Source organism: Chaetodon auriga, chromosome 15, assembly GCF_051107435.1.
Source record: "Chaetodon auriga isolate fChaAug3 chromosome 15, fChaAug3.hap1, whole genome shotgun sequence".
Lineage (NCBI taxonomy): Eukaryota > Metazoa > Chordata > Actinopteri > Chaetodontiformes > Chaetodontidae > Chaetodon > Chaetodon auriga.
Window position 1 is genome coordinate 6,270,709 of NC_135088.1, and position 20,131 is coordinate 6,290,839.

A 20,131-nucleotide genomic window follows, 5' to 3' on the forward strand; every position below is an offset into this window, starting at 1 on the left:
GAAAGAGCGTAAAGGTGCAGGAGGAGCAAGAGAGCGATCAAAGGACCCATCAGAGCGATGAAGGAGAGACGAGACGTGCAGCAGGCAGAAGGAGAGCAAAAATACCTGAATAAAGGAGTGAAATCACATAATAGGACACAATAATGGCAGCCAGAATAAAAAGCTCAGCATGAATCAACAGAAACGAACCTGTCAGAGCTGTTCTCTACAACAAAAGAGACATTTTACTTTTCTGTCTCTTACCATATTGTGTCAAAATGAGCTCACACTATTTCTAAGCTGTAATTTGGCCTCATTATTCTTTTTGAATACCTAATGAAGTGTTACACTTTCAGGTTTTTCCTACTTCAACATGATGCTGAAGGGAAAAATCCACACTAATACACCTTAAAAGGGTTAAAAAAACATAAAGCTACTATGATGCAGCCATGAATGTTTGAGCCTGTTGTGTTTTCGATCAGAATTAAAGAGCGCACAGGTCTTTGTAGACACGTATCTGACACTGAAATTCAGCAATAATACAGAGGAAAAGCCACCATGCAGGACACAAAGATACCTCAGTAACAACAGCCTGGAAACACCAACATACACTGACTTACAGGCACTGTTCTCAACAGCTCGAGGCTCTTTAGCTTTCGCTAGCTGCGTTTCCATCAGCGTCTTTTCATGCATATTTTTAAGTATTGTGACATCATAAACGTGCAGCACCTTCACAAAGCCGGCGCCCGATTTCGACCTCCCTCACCGCAAGCCAGCAGGGCTCAAAGGGCATTTGTTCGGGTTAGAGGTGTCATCAGCAGACACAGAGCAAACTTACTTCGCAGGTGATTTGTTTACTTCCCTCACAGGCACTATTTCAAGCCGGCACGTGACGGCTGATGCATAAACATGCTGGAATGTCCTTGGGTATTGTTTGTCGTTTTCAAAGCGGAAAATAAACAAAGGCTGCTCAGAAAGTCTCATTTCTGTCAGACGATCCGCTGAAATCTGTTACTGTACTGAATAAACTGAGCAGGCGGCACTTTCAGAGCTACGTTACATTGACAACGGCCAGCTTTCAAAAGGTTGTACGTCGGGCTCTGCAGACGAAGAGCCAGCCATCGCGTCTAAAACCTCTTCTTAGCTCGCCACTGAATTCTTTGTGGATGTTTTCCAGTCGATGTACGTTTGTCTAACAACGCTCCAACATGCAGATTAGACTGGATCGTAATTACATTGGATTGTTACGGATGAAACTCTGCCTACGACGGTGACACCAGGAAGATTTTAAAACAATCCCCCCCTTTAACAAATCGCTGCTGGCATATGGGCCCCGCTAATAAACAGTGGGGATAGGGGACAGTACATCTGAGAAGGAGTTCTGGTACATATCTGTCTTCTTGATCCCAGAACACTAAGAGGAAGACAAAGCCCTGGGAGTCAGGACCAGACCCGACAGAGAACAGATGGCCTGACACACAAGCACACACACTGAGACTGTGAGATATGAACACATACGGCATGCAAAAACAAACACACAGATGACACACTGAGACAGGAACGATATATATATATATATATAACACTGGCAAAGGAAGCATAGACACGCACACAAATGCAGACAAGCGATACGGCCGCACACAACAGAAGTACAGCACGTACACAGAAGGGCTTGTTTGTCATGGAAACACAATGTGAGGGATGATTTCCCAGCATCTCTTCAACATCAAGTTGCAGTCTTTATTCCTCATCAGTCAGATGGAGAGACCAAGACAGAAAGATAAACAGAGAGCGGAGCGTTGAAACAAAAAAAACGAGAAAGTGAAAAAGGCAGTGGAAAAACAGGAAAACTGAGAGATAAATAGAAAAGAAGAGGGAGATAATATCAGAACAGGAAGCAAGCGAGGCAGAGCCAAAGCGCTCTCCTGTCCTGTGTTATCGTCTCTCTGTTTATTGATCAAATTCACTCCGACAGGAAAATACTGTTGGCTCGGCGACCCTCCGCTCTGGTTAAATAAGGAAATGAGAGAAAGTCCTGCGTCATCGCTCACAGTCGCTGTGTGAGTGGGCGAAGAGCTCGAAACATCTCGGCCAGATTGAATCTTGACTGTACCGCGAGATGCAAGTGCACGAATGATGACGGACGGCCTGTACTGTACATACTGCATTTTATACTGCATGTGTAGTAGAGTTACATACAAACCTTTGAAGGACTACATTCGAAGCAGGTCCTGATGGTGTTAATACTGCAGTCATATTAACCAGTTAAAACCGGTCTTAGGTTTAACATCCAGACATCGTTTGAGTTTCACATCAGTGTTTACTGGGACGCTGAAAGTTAAGTTAAGTTAAGTTAAAAAGTGTTGCTTGCGAACGCTCAGCTGGACTGTAACTGCAGCAGGACCTGTTTTAAGTTCTCCCAAGCTGCTGGGTAACACACGCTCACGACTCTCCTTCACGTTTCTCAAAACTCCGCAGCCGACACACAAAGCCAAAACTTCAAACTCCGACAGGTGGAAAGCGAATCTTTGCGGATGCGCGGCTGGATTTTATGTCACAGAAATGTTAACAATGGAGCGAGGTTAAGCTTAGCTGTATATAATTCCCACCAAAATGCTCTAATCCCACAAAGGCAGAAGCCCATTTCTTTATCGAGAGAGCAGCTCCAGGTTTCATCCTTTGATGACAGCATGGAGTCTTTGTCGGCTGCTTTCTGTAGCTTTGAGCAACGTTCTGTCATGTTCGTTTTCCTCAGATCACAGGAAGGAACGGAGCTCCTCGTGATTTACATGTTGCTTTAGTGCTGCTGCCAGTGTGCCAGTATGTCCTGTTTATGTATTTGTAACGCCTTTCATGTGTCTTATGTGTTGCATATTGATGTTTGGCTTCTGTTGCGCTGCAGGACTCCGATGGCTCGACCTCTGACCTCTCTTTGAGGAGGGCAGGGGGTGAGCGAGACCTCAATTTAGCTTTCAGGATCTGCAGAGCAGCAAAACGCTGTAATCACCCGTCATGTAGCCGAACTGCTCTTACTCCTGCACATGAAAAGGAGGATAAATGATACGAGGGGAGTTAGTCATCAGAACTCCTTTTCATTTAGGCTCTCAGATATTAATCATGTACAGTAATTGTCTGTGCAGCCCACAGCTTCTTCCAGAATGTCATCGCAGGAATATTCACAACTTATTAGATCTGGGTTCATATAAACAAGGATTATGCAAGGCCACAAATCCACCCACTTCATGTCCTACATATAGAAGCTATTCACAGCGGAGGAGCTTGTTTTTAGAGGAAGCCTGAAGATATCGAGGACTTTGTTTTCCATTTTCGTCGCCCACACAAACACACAGTATATCACAAGTTGAGCGTTTCTTTCCCTTTATTGTTTGCATATTAATTGTTTATTTTCCTCACACAATAACGACTTACTTTTACTTTTAATTTACTTTTTAATCTTAAACTTAGTTTCATCTGCAACACTAATACTTTTTCCTCATATTTAGCGTTAATTAGCACCGTACAAGCACTTAATAAATGGTTGAGAGTGCTCATTGATTCGTGTTAAAGGAGGAGTTTTCAACAACAGTAACTTCTGTGTGGACACCCAGAGGTTGAGTATAAACAGATAAAGAATAGTCACAGGGTATATGCATATGTAATTACTGACAAATACTCTACATTAACATTTTAAACTGTCCTTACAGCTGAGTACAACTACATTATAAAGTACTAACTACTATTTATTAAATGTTTCAAAATATGGCTTATAAATGCCAAAGTCGCATAAATGCTGAGTCACTGATTGGTCAAAAAGTTATTTTTCAGATGCTTCGTATTTAATAAGAGCCTATGATTGAGTATTTTTCTGCCATCAGTCATTTCACATGTGCGGTTGTCGCCTTTGAATGGTCGTGTTATTTTGAAGGGAAGCATTTCCAAAATAAAAGCCTGAGAGCCATAACCTGAACGAGAGGGAAACACCGGGTTTGATCCTGACAGCGCGCTCTGGTTCTGCCACGACCGACAGCGCCAGCCCTCATCAAACTGTCACAGCTCTGCTGCCCCATGAAGCAGCTGCAGCTGAAAAAATAAAGCCAGGACCGTTTGCGGGATGTCAGGAAACACGACGTTACGAGGGCTGCCGACACATCCGAGAGTGGCAACTTTCAAAACAAGCCTGTCTACACATCGGTGAATGCAGACAGAGAGGTAAACAGATGGACATGAGCAGAGGGCTGGATATTCACCTTCAAAGCTGAAACGAACAGAGGGGCTTTGGTATCTGCACCCCTGATTTAACACATCAGTCAACACATTTCCACCCTCGCTAACATGAATCTGGATTATTTCCTAAGCAACTCAAGCTCTCAGCCACAAAAAAATAGTAATTCATAGACTTCTCCAGGTCAAACGTGTCACTTCTGCTCAGCGGTAAATGAAAAAAATACACCTCGCTCGCCGCTCGGTGACGGACAAACTGCTTCAGAGCACAATATCTTTTAGACTTTTACAAGGATGCGTGTGCATTGAAATGTTAATTTGCACCCCGATAGTCAGGCAGCTGGCTTGTCTCGTGTTGACGACTTAAAAGCTACTGATTCAATCACCACAGCCGCCAGTGCGCGTCCATCAATTGTCTATCTGGTGTCCTCGAGCGCGACGCTGAGCCGTTATCTCACTTCCAGTCGCTGCAGACAGAAGTGCCAGCTAAGCGCCTGTGAATTGTTAATGTTAATGTTACACACATTAATCTGCGTGCGCCGCTTCCACTTAACGTTTGTCTTCCGAGCATCATACAGTGTGTAGCTGTCACGCCGGATAGTTGAGAATGGATCACCTTCGAGCAGGACAGACGACCATTATCATCCGTCCTCATCTCCCTAATGATGAGCGCTGGCAGTGACAGGCCTCTCTCCCTTATTCCAGCGGTGTCGCTCTCCCAGCGGCTCGTTAATGACAAACACTGACACTGACGGAGCTTCTCGTTCTCTCTCTCTCTTTTCAGCTTCACCCCCGTGTCTGTGCCTGTTTTCTCCACCTCTCACACCCAGTTTTCGCTCCTTTTGCCCACATAAATATTTAGATTATGAGTCAAAATTCTTTCCATTCAGACAAAACTCAGGGCCAGGAGGCATTTAGCAAAACTTTGTTTGACAGAAATGACACTTCAGGATTTAAAAAATGTACATCTTAATCCAGATTTATGGTCAATGTAAGACCAGGACCAGATGGATGCAGGTACCGTGTACGTGCTGCAGCACAGAACCAGATGATTAGTTTCATTTCCACTAATTGTAAAGTCTGTAAGATGTCAGAACATAAAGACATAGTCCCCACATTCTTCATGTCAGACAGGTGGGAAACACCTTATGTTTTGGCTACTTGATAAATGACTTGATTGAGGGTTTGACGGTCTGGTCATGTTAAGACCAGGCAGATCATCAAGCTTTCAATCTTCCTGTTTGTGGGATAGTTTAGTGGTTAGACTGAAGCTCAGTTCTGGAGCTCAGTGTGATTGTACCTCACATCATAAGCTCTCTGAAGGCCATTCTACAGTTTTAAAGGCTAAAACCATGTGATTTATTTATTACAGGAAAGCTGAGAGGAGATCTGCGCGACTCACAGGGACGACATTTTTACAACATCCAGCCCTGCTGCATCTCTCGCTCTCACTTTTCCCGCATTTGCCTCTCTGCCAACAGATTGATGCATCAGATCAGACCGGCTGGGCTGAGCTGCAGTCAACTCCTATTAAAGATTTTACCGTCACACCTGACACCTGATCTACGTCGAGCAACACGTCGCAAATGCATGACAACGCCGACGATGGAGGCGTGACGTGTGCAGAGAAGGAAAAGGGAACGCAGCAGCTCGGAGGAGAAGCTGACCGCAGGAGAGAGAAGCTGCTTTTGTTAAAGGTTGCAGCACTGTTACTGCATTAATAATTTATTTAATAAAAAGTTTCTACACATAAAGTCTTTTATCAGGTCAAAATGAAGCAATATTATCCTCAGATTTCCAACTTTAACAGCGTCTCGTTTTGTTATTGCATTTCGCCCAAAACGCTGCATCAAATACATTATTGATGCATCGAGGCTACGAATGCGCTGCGAGCCATTTGTCAGCGGGGTCTTTCACACGGGCGCGCAAACACACACACGTATGTGGCATACATTCAGCCAATGAGGTGCATTTGATCGGTTTGGAAAGACTGCAAACACTGCAGGGTGCACACCCACACACACACACACAAACACACACACACACAATGTACCTAGCTCTTTTAGCAGGGAGCCGTTCTCTGACTTCAATCTCTCCTTTTTCTTCTCAGGACTACTCTTCCTCCTCTCCTTCCCTTTCTCCTTCACTCCATTCTGCTTCCTCTTTTCTCCCTTCTGGCTTTTCTCTGCAGGGAGACACAGAAGGGATTTAGTTGATTTATTCAATTTAAGCTTGATTTAGTTGGAAAGTGTCACTTAGCCTGAGGAACTTCTTTCTTTCAGTTGGAATTTGAGTGAGAGAGAATACAAATCACATTAAGGTTAGAGAAAGGTAGCACAAGAAAGATCCATACCAATCAATTAGTGAGAGATTTTAGGAAGTGGTTTTATTTTCCTACAACCAAGCTGATGAAAACACATCTAAATCTAATTTAAGAGGGAGAAATAAGGAAGGAAAAAATAAGAAAAACAGCAGAGAAACGTCTGAGATGAACTTGAATTTCAAGGCCTGAAGGAGCCGCACATTGAAGACACACTCGCTGATGGTGCTGGATTGTGTCACAGCCGCCCTGAACTTCATGCACTGGACCACAATGAGCGTGTGACTGACAACTTTGAGTCTGGTTGAGAGGTATTTTCACAGGAGGTCACCCAGCTGAAGTAATCCCATACAGCTGCTAACGGTTGTGAGCCAGTTTATGGTTGCAGAAGAGAAAAGGTGTCACCGGCCAAATGTGACTCACCTCCCGATGAGGTTTGGCGATAGAGCCGTAGTTCGTCTTCAGCGGCGCGTTTACTCCTCTGCTCTACCCAGATAAAGCCTAAATGCCCTGATGCATGTTAATTCTTCCTCTAACGGTTGTTTAGTATTCTAGTTCAAGTTCCAGGGTAAGGCTGTCAGATTCAAGACCCGTGTGGCCTCGGTGAAGGATACCTCAGTTAACCTCAGAGTTAAAACGAGAAAACACAGCCTGGTCGTCGAGTTCACGGTTATCTGTGTGTGTGTGTGTGTGTGTGTGTGTGTGTGTGTGTGTGTGTGTGTGTGTGTGTGTGGAGCCGCTGTGTTGCATGTTCTTGTAACGCTCTAAGTAAAAATCAAACAGTCCAATCCACCTGTCAGACTTTCTGCGACGCAAAACATAACAACCGCAACAAATCAGATACTGGCTCTCAGGAGACGGACCACACACGTACTGTATGTACATACACAAACACGGGCCTGCGAGCCTGCTGCCACACACACACACACACACACACACACACACACACACACACACACACACACACACACACACACACACACTGTGTGACATGTAACAGAGGCCTGCAGAGCGCCTCCCCGCTGCGAGCTGTCCTCTCGCTCCGGGAGACGTCGCTCTCTCCCTCCAGCTGAGAGTGTGGCAGGTAACACGCCAAGCGCTGATATGTACACACGATCAAAGACCAAATAACGCCATCGCGCAGTCCGATGCACTCGCAGGGCTGAACAGGACGCCACGCTTTCACATTCAGAGCTTGCGGCGAGGTGTTTCGAATGAAGCTTGAACGTCTGTCATCACATTTGACGACGTCATGATTGTCAACATAAACGCACGCAGGCAGCAGGTTAATCTTAAAATAAATAAATAAATCAGAAAGTGATGATGAGATAACAATCGTGCCCTCAAGCTGCTAAACCGCCCCATTAATACAAGCGCGTGCCTCCCCTTTCTGCCAATACAATAAATCGACCAATCAGCTCTACATTCAAAACCACCATTATTTAAGACGCGACTCCACTGCAAGAAGAGACATCGATTATTGTTGAGCTCACACACACACACACACACACACACACACACACACACACTCGCCTGTGCACCCACACATACACACACAGCACGTAAGGAAGCGATGCAGTCACACTCCACTGGATCGCACATATACAGCACAGTGATGATCTCTCTCCGGCTCTCATTCTATGGCATGGGAAGCCCTTATTGTTGGGTTGTCTTGTTGTTACAGGCTCCTGCTGTTTACACAAACACAGTCCTGACTGCATGGCTCACTAACTCTCCTGCTGCTGTGCACCGTGTTTATATACTGTGTGTGTGTGTGTGTGTGTGTGTGTGTGTGTGTGTGTGTGTGTGTGCGCACTGTTACAGCAGGTGGCACCTGCAGGTTCATTACAGCTATACTGGAGTTTAGAAAGGCTGATTTTATTTGTTTATGTGTGTGTGTCGCTCAGCAGTTACTGTAGGGTGAAATAGTCGACATGGATGATCTGACAGCTCAAGTGTCTGTAAAAAAAAAAAAAAAAATCAGAATACATAGAGTTCATTACCTTCAGATTCTTATTAAATACATATCTGTAATTAATCTTAAGGGCATAAGAAAAAAAATAAGGGCAACAATAGGTTATATATATCCACAATGCAAAAATAAGCAGTGGAAGAATGACATTGGAGAAGCACCATTTGTTTTTAATTACCCTGATGTGCTGTATAATGAGCAGCTCTTTTGCATGCGGCTCCCTTTTCTTCTCCTCTCTTAGGTGGAGGCAGCTGTCCTCACCACCAGATGACCCCGTTTGCAGCGGGAAATGAAACGAGGCTCGGAAACTTTCATTCTCTGAGAGAAATGTGTTAAAAAAAACAAGTCTCCTCGTTTTAAGTGAAAATCTGTAAGCAGGACTACAGCCATGCCAGCAGCTCTGCCAGGTTGCACTCACACATCTTAGTTTAGCGTGTTAGCATGCCAACATTCGCCAATTAGCGCTAACGCGAACTACGGCTGAGGTCGTCGTCATTAGATTTGCAGGCGAAGCACTGAGCAAATTTGACCTGATCATGGCACTAAATGAAAAATCTGAAGACATCACAGTCACTCCAGCTCATCCTGTGCGAGACTTTAACGTCTGTACCAGGTTTCACGGCTATCCATCCCATAGTTGCTGAGACGTTTCACACAAAATGACAAATTCCTGCCTCATGGTGGTGCGAGAGATCATCAACGGCAGCAGGGTTTGTCCCCTGGGGGCGTTAAAATTTGCATAAAATTTCACCTTAATCCCTCCAATAGCTGTTCAGAGATATGAGTCTGGCCCAAAGTGGTGAACCAACGGACGGGCCGACAGTGCCGTCCATACAGCGGTGCAGCTAGAACGGTGTGTAAAGTGTATAGAAGTCAGATCGAGTGAGAGAGACGCCTCTCTCTCCCCCCCCCCCCTCTCTCTCCCTCCCTCTCTCTCTCTCTCTCTCCCCCTCTCTCTCTCCCTCCCTCTCTCTCTCTCTCTCTCCCCCTCTCTCTCTCCCTCCCTCTCTCTCTCTCTCTCTCCCCCTCTCTCTCTCTCTCTCTCCCTCTCTCTCTCTCCCCCTCTCTCTCTCTCCCTCTCTCTCTCTCTCTCTCCCTCTCTCTCTCCCTCTCTCTCTCTCTCTCTCTCTCTCTCCCTCTCTCTCTCTCTCTCCCTCTCTCTCTCTCTCTCTCTCTCTCCCTCTCTCTCTCCCTCTCTCTCTCTCTCTCCCTCTCTCTCTCCCTCTCTCTCTCTCTCTCTCCCTCTCTCTCTCCCTCTCTCTCTCTCTCCCCCTCTCTCTCTCTCCCTCTCTCTCTCCCTCTCTCTCTCTCTCTCTCTCTCTCTCTCTCCCTCTCTCTCTCTCTCTCTCGGATCAAGAGGGGCTCGGCTCACGACATGAAACAGATCAAACTGTCAAACCAGGCAGAGCTGATCAAATATGAATCGAGATTCTGTTCCTGCGTTGCATCACCTCGAATGTTTTCACAAACACGTTTCTGTGTACTGTTTAGATGTAATATGAAGAACCTGCAGTGCATTCTGGTTTTGGCAGGTTTTCTACCTTCTGAGCAAAAAGTGAACACCACAGTCCTTCATGTCTGTTTTCTGGTCATGTTGCACCAGTTTCAGAAATATTTGTGACTTTTTAGTGCAGAGACAAACCAGTTTCATGAAAGATCGTCTTTAAGGGAAAGCTTTGGTATCACACTGATGCTGCTCTGTGGCATACAGTATGGATTCTTTTAAAGTTGTGTGTGTGTGTGTGTGTGTGTGTGTGTGTGTGTGTTGGTCAGTACAATACATGCCTACACTGTGTGTGTGGCTGTCATAGCCAGCAGTAGGCTGTCCTCATGCTTGCTTTAGCATGGAGGAGCAGGACATGCATGAATGGAGCTGAGAGAGACCAGAGAGAGATTTCACACTGAGACGCCCCTGTGTGTGTGTGCGTGTGTGTGTGTGTGTGTGTGTGTGTGTCTAAGAGAGCAAAGAAGAAGCAACTGTGACAGTACAGTTCACTCGGAGTACAGTACCTAATGTCTGGAAAGGAAGAAAAAAAATTGTGGGCCTAAAAATGTTCCACTTTTGTTTGGGGATATTCATGTTTTCAAAGGGCTCGACGAGTTTCAGGCTGTACCTCCATCTCACAGTGGAAACTTAGGGTGAAGTGGAAGAAAAAAACGATGCGGAGACGTTATGGAGACCGACAGCATGAATACCGATTGGGAAGATGAAATGGGATGGAATGGGGTGTTAAAATTGTGTAGGGGGGGTTATTTCCAGGTCCATGCCGGATCATTGCCTGAGTTATGGAGGATGCTCTTAAATGTCTTCCTGTGAAAAGTTATGTGGAGTCAAAACTGCAGTAGTTTTTAAAAGGTTACCAAAGTGCCAAACGTGCACCGAAGGCAGCCGTGGCCACGACACATCTGACGCTGCGGCGGGAAGAGCGGCGAGGCCGTACTTTAAAGTGAGAAAACATTTTTCTACACGTTCATCAAACTCGCTAGTCATGCCCTTTAAGAGAGAACAGATTTTCATTGAACTTTTAGATTTCTGTGAGTAACACCACAGCTACTTACAGCCGGATTTCTCTCAAGAAAACTACACAGATGCAAAAGGACAGAGGAATGACAGGAAGCCATTTCCCATAATTACTGTCACATCAGCCACTTACAGCTCCTCTCACGTACCGCAGCTTCTCTGCTTGTGCACCAGAGGCAACGCTAACATCCTCCCTGTCTGCAGTGTTTAAAGGCTGAAAAGAGCTCTTTTATTGCAAGGACAGTACCAGATTAAGAGTAAAGGCTTTTTGAAATACTTCACAAATGGCTGAAATTTCTTCTCTCCAGAAAATCCCATAAAGAGAGATGAACCATAATGGAGGCTTAGTTTCATTCGGCCATGGCAGCAATCCTGAGAGTTCTGGGAGGAAGCGAACTGCTCGCCTTGAATCTCAAAAATCTGATTTTATTCACGTCCGGGATCCGGCTGCTGTCCAGTGAGTGACGACGAAGCGGTTTACGGGGTGCTGGCTGACGTGCACTTGTGATCGACCTTATCGACAGACACGTGGAGGCTGCAGCCCTCTGAGACTGTAACCCTCTTCAGCAGCAGGAACTTTTCCACGAACCCAGAAACCTTTTTAGGAACTTTAGATTTTTCTCTGCATTTCAAGCGGAGGAAACCGGGTCTAAATTTAGATCCCGGGCTGTAGTTCTGGCGCCTTCAGTCTCTGCCTACACTTTTCCCTTTCAACATTCATTCAAACATCAGTGGTGCAACAGCACAATGCTAAGAACAACACGGTGACGGTCTTTGTGTGCAAACAAAGCACGCGCTTTTTTGGGTTGCTGCATTAAATATTTACTGTTCTTCACGTGCGGTGCAGACAAAAATAGACTTCTTAGTTCCTGATTTAAAGTCTCGACACGCCTGAAAGCACAAACCAGTGTCTGAACAAAGGTTTGCATTTGTTACATCGTAAACATTTCATCCAGTTACTTTTGCTTTCACAGAATTAAAGAACCATATTAAACACATTAAAGAACTATACATGACAGATCTACATCCTGTCACATCACTGCCCTATACCTGCAGCTGATTGGCCTGTAGACGGGCGTGCACCTGACGTCGACACGTCAGTTAAAATCAGTTCCTCTCTCTCATCCTCGTGGAAAACACTTGGCGTGATTTGATGACGAACCAAATTCCAATAAAACATCTGCTCTCCTCCTCTTGTGCCAAAATGCTACCGCGGCTCATTTGGTCTTGTTGCTGGTTCTGACGATAGCATGAAAAAAACTGGTCTGGACCGAGACCACCACTTTTTGTCGGGCCAAGCTTCACCTGTTCTGAGCATTGTGCGGGGGAGGTTTCACATCTGTAATTTTGGTTTGTACCAAACAGAAAACTCCGGAACGAGGAAGGTGAGAAAGGAGCCTCAGTTCCTCGTTTTAGTTCCGGGGGCCTCTTTGTTCGTGGTTCTATCTGATCTAATGGGGTCGCTGCAGGGCAATTTGAACCTTTACTGTCAGACTTTAAAGGTACGCTGGATCGCCAATCAGTCCATCATTGCGTCAGTCTTTCTATTGGCCGATTGTGCACCTTTACATGGTCAAAGTTGACCAAACAGGAGTGACGGAGAGAATATTTTTAGGGTGAAGGACGAGAGCGTAATATGACTGGACTGTAACGCTCAAAGGAAAATCTGACAGGTGGAATCAGCGTGAGGGAGAACTGTATGACTGTATGAAACTTTTTTTTTCTTTCTAAAGAGGATTTCTAAAAGAGTGCAGGTACCTGACATTTCTCCCCCTTTTTCCAATTTATTTTATGGCTGTTGCTGAAATTGCAGAGGCCATTAGCGCCAGGGGATCTTTGAGGGAGCTCTCAGAGGGAACCCTTCTTCACACAGCTCCTAAATTGTAATTTCTTTCCTGTTTTGTTTTGACAGGAGGGACCATCTTATCCTCGGATCTCCCGGGGTGCATTTTTCAACATTTTCCACATTTTTTTTTTGTGTCTAATCTGATCTTGCTCTTTTATATGTTCTACAGCTTGGAAAACTAGTCTTTGGGTTTTCAAGGACGCCTTCAGGCTCTGCTCAAAATTGTGGAAGCTTTCCCCCTGCAGTTTATAATCTCAGCACAAATCCAACTATCAGCAGTGGAAAACCTTTTTAAACAGTTTTTTTTTGTCAGATCTGTGCTTTTTCTCCTCTTTTGTCTTTATATTCTGCTATTGCATTTCTCTCCATCTCTGCAATATTATCCCTGCCTCCGCACCCCCTTCCCTCTCTTGTTTAGAAGGTGCACCAGCACCAGGGGATTCGTCTTTTTGAAGTGTGTGATTAATTTCCCCTCTTTCTAGGTGCACTGAACTGCAGCGTGAGTCTGTGTGTGTGTAGCCACTGTGTCCCATTTCTTACCTGAGCTCATTAGTGCAATGTGAGAAAGTTTTTTCACTGTCTTTTCCTCCCTCTCTCCTCCCTTTCTTCTGTCCTTTCACACTCTCCTCCTCCCTTTCTCTTTCATGGTCTCTACTCCTGTTTCTTTCTCTCTTTCTTTCATCCTATTACCTTCTTGTCCCTTCCCATCCTCCTCTTCCTCTATCCTTATTTTCCTCTGTCTTCCTCACACTCTTACACACATGCACATGCACGCAAACACACACTTGCTGAGAACAGATCAGAGAGGCCAATGCTAACCACTGTCAGCCTGTCACAGTTCGGTTTGAGCCAGAATGTAAATGTAGTGCACTTCCTGCATAACAATAACTGGGTGTGTGTGTGTGTGTGTGTGTGTGTGTGTGTGTGTCTGCATGCTTTCAAGAAAAAGTCCTACCTGCAGCACAGAATGTAACTGAACTTGTATTTTTTTGTGCATCAATATGTTTCCTCGGTGCTGCAGCACAGTTACAGGTCTACACATGTGTGTATAAGCAGATTACAGCGGCTGTCGCCCTGCATTAAAAACAAACCAGGGCCAAACCGACAAACCACAAAACCTACTTTCACCATCAGGTTTCCACTGATAGCGATGAAGGGGAAATCCTGGTGTCTTAAGTTCCGCAGAGCAGGTTCGTACTGTACACAGAAGAGACTGAAGTGACTCAGTTTCTTCTTTTAAATCAGTCGTGTTTTTACCAATAAAAGAAATAAAAACTGCGGCTTCACTCAAGAATTTTATCCGCGCCGAGGAAAAGCCAAAAATCGAGCTGCCACTGGACATGACAAACTTTGACCTCTTGTCATAGCGCCGTCACCAGATTAAAACAGTAATTTATACTTTGCTTTATGACCAATTAACTGTGAAAGTAAAAACACTTTTATCAGCCTCAGCTGCACTTTGCGTTTAGTGGTAATTAGCAAACGATGGCATCACACTCTAAACTAAAATGGCAAAGAGGTAAACATTATACCTGCTAAGCATGCTAGCATTATGACTGCGAGCATGTTAGCTTGCTGACGTTAGCTTTGTGCTCAAAGCAACTTGTGCCCAAGTCAAAAAGCTGCTAGCATGGCTGTTAACGTTTCCCCCCAACAGCCTTGTTGTTACATTATGCTGTTTATTATTACATTTAATCCTTTTTTGAATCTCAAATTCGTTGCGCATTTGATCTTGTTGAGGTTTTTAATCAAAATGTGAAGTTTTCGCTCATGTTGACACGGGTGAATTTCTTGCGACAGGCTGAGACTAGATGCCGTACTGTCATGCAGACTTCTGTGTATTTTCAGCATAATGCCTCTCTGTCTGCATGCGGGACTATTTCCCGGCTGCCCGCCCGCCTGCTCGCCCGCCCGCCCGCCTCGCTGGTAACATGCTAGCATTCACAAAGCATGACGAGAGCAGCCCTCAACATGACAGACAGGCAGATAAACATGACAGACAGACAGGCGGACTGACAGACAGAAGGTGGAACATGACAGATTAAGTACTATGAGAGACAGACAGGCGGACAGAGGTTTGTGGTTCTGTTTCAGCTGGGTTTGAGGAGACATGCGTGTGTTTTCCTCGTGGAAACAAGCCCGGAGGGAGATGAGCGGAGGGAGGACGGTGGTGCCGGTGCATGGAAAGCTCAGGGTGTCTGCAGCTTTTCCAAATCTGAGATGTGAAACCTTTCTGTGCTGTCTGGATTTGGATGTCAGACGAATTTTAAGAGCCAAAAAAAAATCATCAGCGGCCAAAACAACCTTTTTTTAAGACTGAGAATATGTATATTTTTAAAACTAAGCATGTTCAGTGTGTTGAAATATGACATCTAACATGCGACTGTATTATGCCTGTTCTGTATTTATTATCTGTATTTTTTGTCTAACTTCTCCACCTGACTTTGACCGATATAACCATCTGAACACAGTTGGTCTAAAACTTAACTTTTGGCGATGCTTCCTGTTATTTTTGGCATCACTTCAGTGTCACAAAACCAGTTTGTGCGGCCAGAAGGACAAAATGAGAACAAACCGAGACAACTGATGGACTCACTGAAACTTGATGTCAGATGAGACAACCAAAATAAGATAGAGGAGGGAGGAAAACAGGAAAAATATAACCCTTGGAGGACACCACGAACAGAAAGAAAGAAACAGATGGAGGAGAAAATAGATTAAAGAAGAGGGTGAAGAGAGATGGAGGGTGGAAAATAAGAGAGAACGATAAAGGAGGCAGAAAGAAGAGGTAGATACAAGGTGAGGGACACGGCAAATCATTACAGCAGACAACCTCATCCTTCACTCTCTGGTGCTCTCTCTCTCCCTCTCTCTCACACACACACACACACACACACACACACACACACACACACACACACACACACACACACAGGCACACACACCCCAACTATCCTCTCTAATCTAGAGTGTGAATAGATATGGCTGTTTAGTGCCAGCAGCAGCACAGCTCCCGGTACCTGATGGCAGCAATCTGCTGAGTCAGGAGTACTGCTCTGCATGTGTGTGTATGTGTGTGTGTGTGTGTGTGTGTGTGTGTGTGTGTGTGTGTGTGTGTGCGTGCCTTTGGGAGTGTGTTAGTGAGACACAGAGGGAGTTAGAGAGAGAGTGTAAGTGTAAGATTTAGTGGAGTGCATAGATGTGTGTGCTGCCTTCCTTGGGAATGATGAGCACTGCAAATTGAGCACTCCAACTACACACACACACACACACACACACACACACACACACACACACACACACACACACACACACACACTCCAAAACATAGCCACAGGAGCAGGCTGACAAGAGTTCACTATCATTAGCATGCCAGCGAGACGTCACTGGTATTACCATGACAACAAGCTTTCACTGTCATCACCATCACAGCTGCAGGTCACGACTAGCAGAGCGAACGGGTCTGTGTAACATCAGCCGAGACAAACGCAGGTCAGAGTCGCTTCAACAGCTATAGTTAACGATCGTCTCCGTAACCAGGGCTCACCGTCGACCCCATCAAAACAGCAGCAGCTTGGAAGTCTGGCAGGCGGCGTCGTACCGAAAATCTGGGGGTGCCGTTCGACTTTTGCGTGACATTGTGTAACATCTGTGTTTCCTCGGCAGCGGAGGGCCGCCGCAGCCGCACGCCGTCCACCTCCGCTCGGAGGAAAACGTGGGGGCTAACATTTAGACTTAGAAGAAATGGGTATTTAGTTTTAGCTCTGCAGCTGCAACAAAGGCCGGGACAGAGACGTGGACTGAAGCTGACCCGACCCCAGAACGACTCCCACCCACCACTGTTACAGAATTAGACTGGAAACAATTAAGTTTTTATCAGATGTCCCTTGAAGGTCACATTGTGTGATGTGCTCAGCATCATGTTTGTGTTTATGTCTGAAGAGCCCATTGACCTCCACTTGAAGGTATACTGGGAGGTGTTGCTTTCCTGCTTTTATCCTGTATGCGTACGATACTGTTATATATATCGACTATGTGTACCTGCTGAATGTCAGAGAGCCGAACAGCATCAATGAAGCAGTTAAGCGATGGATTCTTTGTTTTCTGTCTCTTCTAGACTCGACTATCCCAGCTCCCTGTCCTCCTGCCAGTCTGATTTTAAGCTTTTTCTGCTAACAGGCTCTTCAGTCTGGCTTCTGGTTACATTACTAAGACACTGACCCTCATGTCCCCACATACACCAGAGCTCAGACTCAATCCTACGAGATGTACAGTCTCTGTTTCGTCTCTGCTGTCTGTAGTTGTTTCAATGAATCTATTATATGCAAAACACTTTGTAGTTTTACTGATTATTATCATTACTGTAATAACGATGAGTCTACTATGACCACAGTTAAAGCGAGCTCCTTTATGACGAGTGCTGTTGCTTCCAGGTGAAATGACACTAACACAAACAATCCAGGGAGGTAAAAAACAAATGTGGTCGACGACAACAAGCTAGTGGTAAAAATCGGAGGTTTCAAAAGAATCAGTAGTAAAAACATATTTAACCCGGTGGTCCCGCTGAGATTCTAAATCTCATTTTGAGCAGATATCTAGCAAACACGGCGGCATCAGCTCGAGCAGCCGGCTTCGTCCTTGCTGTTCTCCATCACAGAGCAGCTGCACGAAATGCATCGAGGTCAGTCATCTGTGCAGAGTGGATGGGAAATCGAGCTCCATTTATGTGGATGGTGTGTCACAATATCTGGCTGAACTATTATTCCAGTGTTCTTTGCTGTGCAGGTGTCAAGTGTGGCCTGCTGTGCAAAAAGGATGACAGGCCATTTCCAAAACTGTCCACCCACTACACTCAGTCAACAAGGGTTTGGATGTAACCGTTCTGCTCTTGAGCTTTCCAAATTGTACTTTTTTTTTTTTTTTTGGTGGACAGAGTATGTGTTGGCGGCCTTGGCTGCAGTGCCAGAGTGGGAGAAAGGTAAGAGTTTTCACATTGGTGCGTTCAGGAGACCGAAATCTGAAGAATCGCCACAGACACACGCTCGTGTTTCCTCCCTCTTACCTCCAGCAATGTCCTCTTCCAGGAGCTGAATCTGCAGGTGGAAGATCTTCTCCTGGAGGTCGCACAGGGTGTGTTTCATTTTCTCCCTCCGTGTCACCATGTAGCACAGGTTACGCACCTGAAACACAAGACGTCACCGTTACGAATGGCAGGACGGCGGCGCGACACGGGCAGCGCGTCTCGTCCGGCCGCGTCGTGATTCAGTGCCGGGATGAACACAAACCTCGCAGTGAGGATAAACAAACAAACGACCAGCAGACACATGGATGTGATATGTTATGACACACAGTTACGACGCTTAACAGATGTCATTAGTGGTTTTTTTTTTTTTTTTTATTATTAACAGTGGATGTCATGTTTGAGGGGCTGCTCACAGCGGCAAATCTCCAAACTCTGCAACTCTACAGACCCTTTAGGCTCTTTCAGTTAATCATTTGGTGTATTTCATCACTACTGCGCATCATTCTACGACATAATTAAACTTTATATTGCATCTTATTTTATTCTATCTGATATATGTTCTGTTTCATTGCCAATGACTGCTGCAAAGTGACTGTTGTGCACGTGACAAATGAAGAACTTGAACTTGGGGCACATTTATTGTGTTTTTCTGTCTCAGTGCTCTCACCAACCCAATTTCCAGCAGCAGCAGGCAGCTGTGATAAACCCACTGTACACTATCTGCCCAGCAACAAACAGCAGACACACAACCTCAGTTACAAAGTGGAACATGGAGCAGCTGAAGAGCGAGATATTTCTGTCGGGAGCTGGTGACCAAACACAAAGTGAGATGTCAGTTTTAAGGATTTTAAGGTTTGTGTGCATCCAGTGATGAAACAATAGGAGTCATGAAGCGACTTCCTGTTTCCCGCCAGTAAACTGGATCCCAGACTCTTCTTCCTCTGAAAACCAAACTCCAGCTGAGACCTCCTGCTCCTCCATATTGTCAAATTACTCTCATATGGCCCAATAAGCGCTATATGAGTGTGTATGTGAGTGAATGGAGAGCTGACAGATGACTGTGAGTGTGCATGTTTATGTTAAGTACATATGCATGTTCAAAAGAAAAGCGGCGGTTGTAAATGTGTGTGTGTGTGTGTGTGTGTGTGTCTGCTGCTGTTCTGAATTGTCACCACACAAAGAGAGAAGGAGGCCGAGAGCGAAGAAAGCAAGCGAGAGGCTGAGAACGCGACTAATAGAAAGACTGAAAGAGATAAACAGAGGGAGAGGGAGACAGGTAGGCAGAGAGAGACACGCGAAAGGCTGAGTAAACAAGATTCAAAGATATCGAAATGGAGAGCTGGAGCGCAGTCCCCTGGCAGCTGTAGCCGTTAAATGCTAAAAGGATAATTTTATCTACAGATGAAGACAGCAATTACAGAGAGTAGATGTCTTAGAGTACGGAGAAAGAACTGCAGGTTTCTGCTGCTCCACTGGCTTCTGTATCTCTGAGGCTGGTGAAGCAGAGGGGAAAAGAGCCAAAAGCGACTAAGAGAGAAATCCTCGACCAGAGGGAGTCCAAAATTACAGACTTGTTCGCATGCGGTGGTGAATTAACCCCACCTCGTTCACTTTGTGCACAGTTCAATCCGACTGAACTCTGACTCTCTCCAAAGGTGGGACTGACCTCTCAATCAGGAAACGCTGTTTATCGACCTGTTTGTGTACAGCAACATCATACAAGAGGTTCTCCTCTCAGTGTATGTGGTTTAATCGCGTTCATTGCTGATGTACAATCGGGAGGGTGTTTTATTTTGAAAAATTTAGCGGATTCTCTACACTGTTCCTGTTTCTGACTCCCTGTCTCGCTCAGTCTACTCTGTCCGGACCGATGCCTCGTCTGTCAAACACAGACACGGTGCACATTCTCCATGGAGCAGAGCGGAGCGGAGAAACGCTTCTGAAACGCAGGCCTGCTGGAAGTTAAGAGGGGAGAGATGTAATAATTGTTTAGATACGAGAAACCGATGGACCGATGCTTTTAGACGGTCTTTCCTGGAAGGCATTCACAGAGCTGCACACATGAGAAGTGACAGAAATGGTTTAGTAAAAGATGAAAATAGAGCTCGAGTGAGAGGTTCAAACCCTGAAGCTCTCTCACCTCCACACATCGCTGCCTGCAGTGGGCGTGACTGCCAGGTTTTTGGTTTCGGGGAGCTGCAAAAACCGTCAGACCATCCATCAAGCACTTCGCTCAGAAAACCGTGTCT

The 20,131-nt window shown here is 45.4% G+C and overlaps 1 protein-coding gene across 2 annotated transcripts in view; it reads right to left on the reverse strand.

The window, feature by feature from the left end:
* jade2 (jade family PHD finger 2) overlaps positions 1-20,131 on the reverse strand; it is a 174,578-nt gene that overhangs the window by 18,263 nt on the left and 136,184 nt on the right. Inside the window, exons 11-12 of one of the 2 annotated variants that reach the window (XM_076751123.1) lie at positions 17,922-18,039; positions 6,254-6,385 (exon numbers count right to left, since the gene is read on the reverse strand). In XM_076751123.1, coding sequence (XP_076607238.1) covers positions 6,254-6,385; positions 17,922-18,039 — 250 coding nt within the window. The remainder of the gene's footprint in view (positions 1-6,253; positions 6,386-17,921; positions 18,040-20,131) is intronic. The other variant, XM_076751124.1, reaches the window with a different exon arrangement.